This window comes from Chiloscyllium punctatum, chromosome 36 (genome assembly GCF_047496795.1).
Source record: "Chiloscyllium punctatum isolate Juve2018m chromosome 36, sChiPun1.3, whole genome shotgun sequence".
Taxonomy (NCBI): Eukaryota; Metazoa; Chordata; class Chondrichthyes; order Orectolobiformes; family Hemiscylliidae; genus Chiloscyllium; species Chiloscyllium punctatum.
Genome location: NC_092774.1, coordinates 4,467,001 through 4,468,910, shown reverse-complemented (window position 1 = coordinate 4,468,910; position 1,910 = coordinate 4,467,001). Strand labels below are relative to the sequence as shown.

Here is a 1,910-nt window from a genome sequence, read left to right as displayed (position 1 = left end):
ATCAGAGAGGCCCAGTGCCTGCGGAAGGACTGTCTGATCCCGGGAATGAAGAGCTCCCCAAATATCCGCATTCACCTTGACTCCATCCCCCTCTCCTACACCATGGACGTCTGGTACCGGAGACGCTCGGGGGGAAGAATCCAGCTCATCAGGACAACTCAGGAGGTGCCCATTGGATGTACCTGTGTCAGACAGAGACGCCTGAGACATTAACTGGGCAGGACAGCCAGGCCAAGGAGCACACACCACTCCCTCTGCAACTCTCTCTGGTCTGATTCACCAGACACGTGTGTGTGGGGTGGGGGGGGGCACTGTCGCTCTCTCCCCCAAACTGTGTCAACTCTTTGATGTTTCCTTCCCCCACATTCTGTTTGCTGGTCACCAGGAACATCCTTCCTGTGTTGGCTCTGTTCGAATTTTACAGCTTTCTATCAGATTCCCCCCCCCCCCGCATCCTGCTAATCTCCCGGTGAATACCGTCCTAAACCAATCCATGTTCACGCTCTCTCTCTCTTTCTTTCCCCTCCCTCCCCCCACCTCTCTCTCTCTCCCCTCTGTCCCTCTCTCTCTCTCTCTCTCTCCCACCCTCTCTCACTGTCTCCCCTTCTCTCTATCTTTCTCTCTCCCTCTCTCTCTCTCCCTCCCTCCCTTCCTCCTTCCCCCCCCCCCACCCCCCAGTCCCAGGACTGAGTCTTCACTGCTCTCCCTCCCTCACCAGAACCGTTCTCCCTCAGATACTGAGACCCCCCTCCCCCCCCCCCCATCCTCCAGGTCTGGGGTTGGGCGAGTGGGTGGTCACCCACCGTGTCCGATCGCACCGAGACATCCCTGCCCCCTGACCTCCAACCCTCTCCCTGTGATGCCCCACCCACTCCGCGTCCCATTGACCGTCCCCCAGTGCCCGCTCCGTCTCCAGGGGTGCTCCTCCGAGATTGGTGTTGAGGGACCCCCCCCCTCCAGCTCTCCGACATACAGTCTGTCTGTGGATATACTCTTCCCAGTCCTTCTGACCCTCTGTATGTTCCCTACAAACCTCTATCCCCTTCACTCCAACTGTCTCCTGGTACCCCCTCATCTCTCTCTCTCTCTCTCTCTCTCTGCAGTTCTGCCTCTTGCTGTTCCCTCTGTGTACATTCTCCACGTTGTTCTCTCAGCCCAAGTACACCCTTACCTCCTTTTCCCTCTCCACATATCATCCACTCTCCCATTGCCCTTCTCTGCTGTGGCCCCAGGACAGATTCTCAAACTGTTCCCCCCCCACCCCCCCCCCGAGCCCCTCTCCCAACAAAAAATAAACTCAATAAAACATCGAAGGCAAATCTCCGTTGGAGTGTCGTTCCTGGTGAAATGGGAGAGAAGGGAGGGTTGGAAAAGACAAAAGCCAGGTCGGACCACTTCAGTCAGATCAGCCCAGCAGCCTGGTTTAAATTTAAACAAGGTTTGTCAGTTAACTGTCACCAATCATCGACAAAGTCAGTTCGGGCAGCAAGTGTTGAGGATGACACGGTCGAGACAGGGATAGACACAGAGGGGGCTGAAAACCTGGCAGCTGGGAGTAAAAATGCAGGGAGATGTGAGGGTCTGCAGGAAGGAGAGAGGAGCTGAATATTATTTAAATGGGGAAAGACTGGGGAACGCCGCGGAACAGAATATAACGTGGGGAAATGTGAGGGTCTGCAGGAAGGAGAGAGGAGCTGAATATTATTTAAACAGGGAAAGACTGGGGAACGCCGCGGGACAGAATATAACGTGGGGAAATGTGAGGGTCTGCAGGAAGGAGAGAGGAGCTGAATATTATTTAAATGGGGAAAGACTGGGGAACGCCGCGGGACAGAATATAACGTGGGGAAATGTGAGGGTCTGCAGGAAGGAGAGAGGAGCTGAATATTATTTAAATGGGGAAAGACTGG

The 1,910-nt window shown here is 54.9% G+C and overlaps 1 protein-coding gene across 1 annotated transcript in view; it reads left to right on the top strand.

Annotated features, from left to right (window-relative positions):
• The window catches only part of LOC140461117 (interleukin-17F-like), a 4,443-nt gene extending 3,179 nt beyond the window's left edge, over positions 1–1,264 (top strand). The window contains exon 2 of the mRNA XM_072555881.1: positions 1–1,264. This exon is cut by the window's left edge and continues 34 nt beyond it. Coding sequence (XP_072411982.1) covers positions 1–213 — 213 coding nt within the window. The 3' untranslated portion in view covers positions 214–1,264.
• Positions 1,265–1,910: the final 646 nt, after the last annotated feature.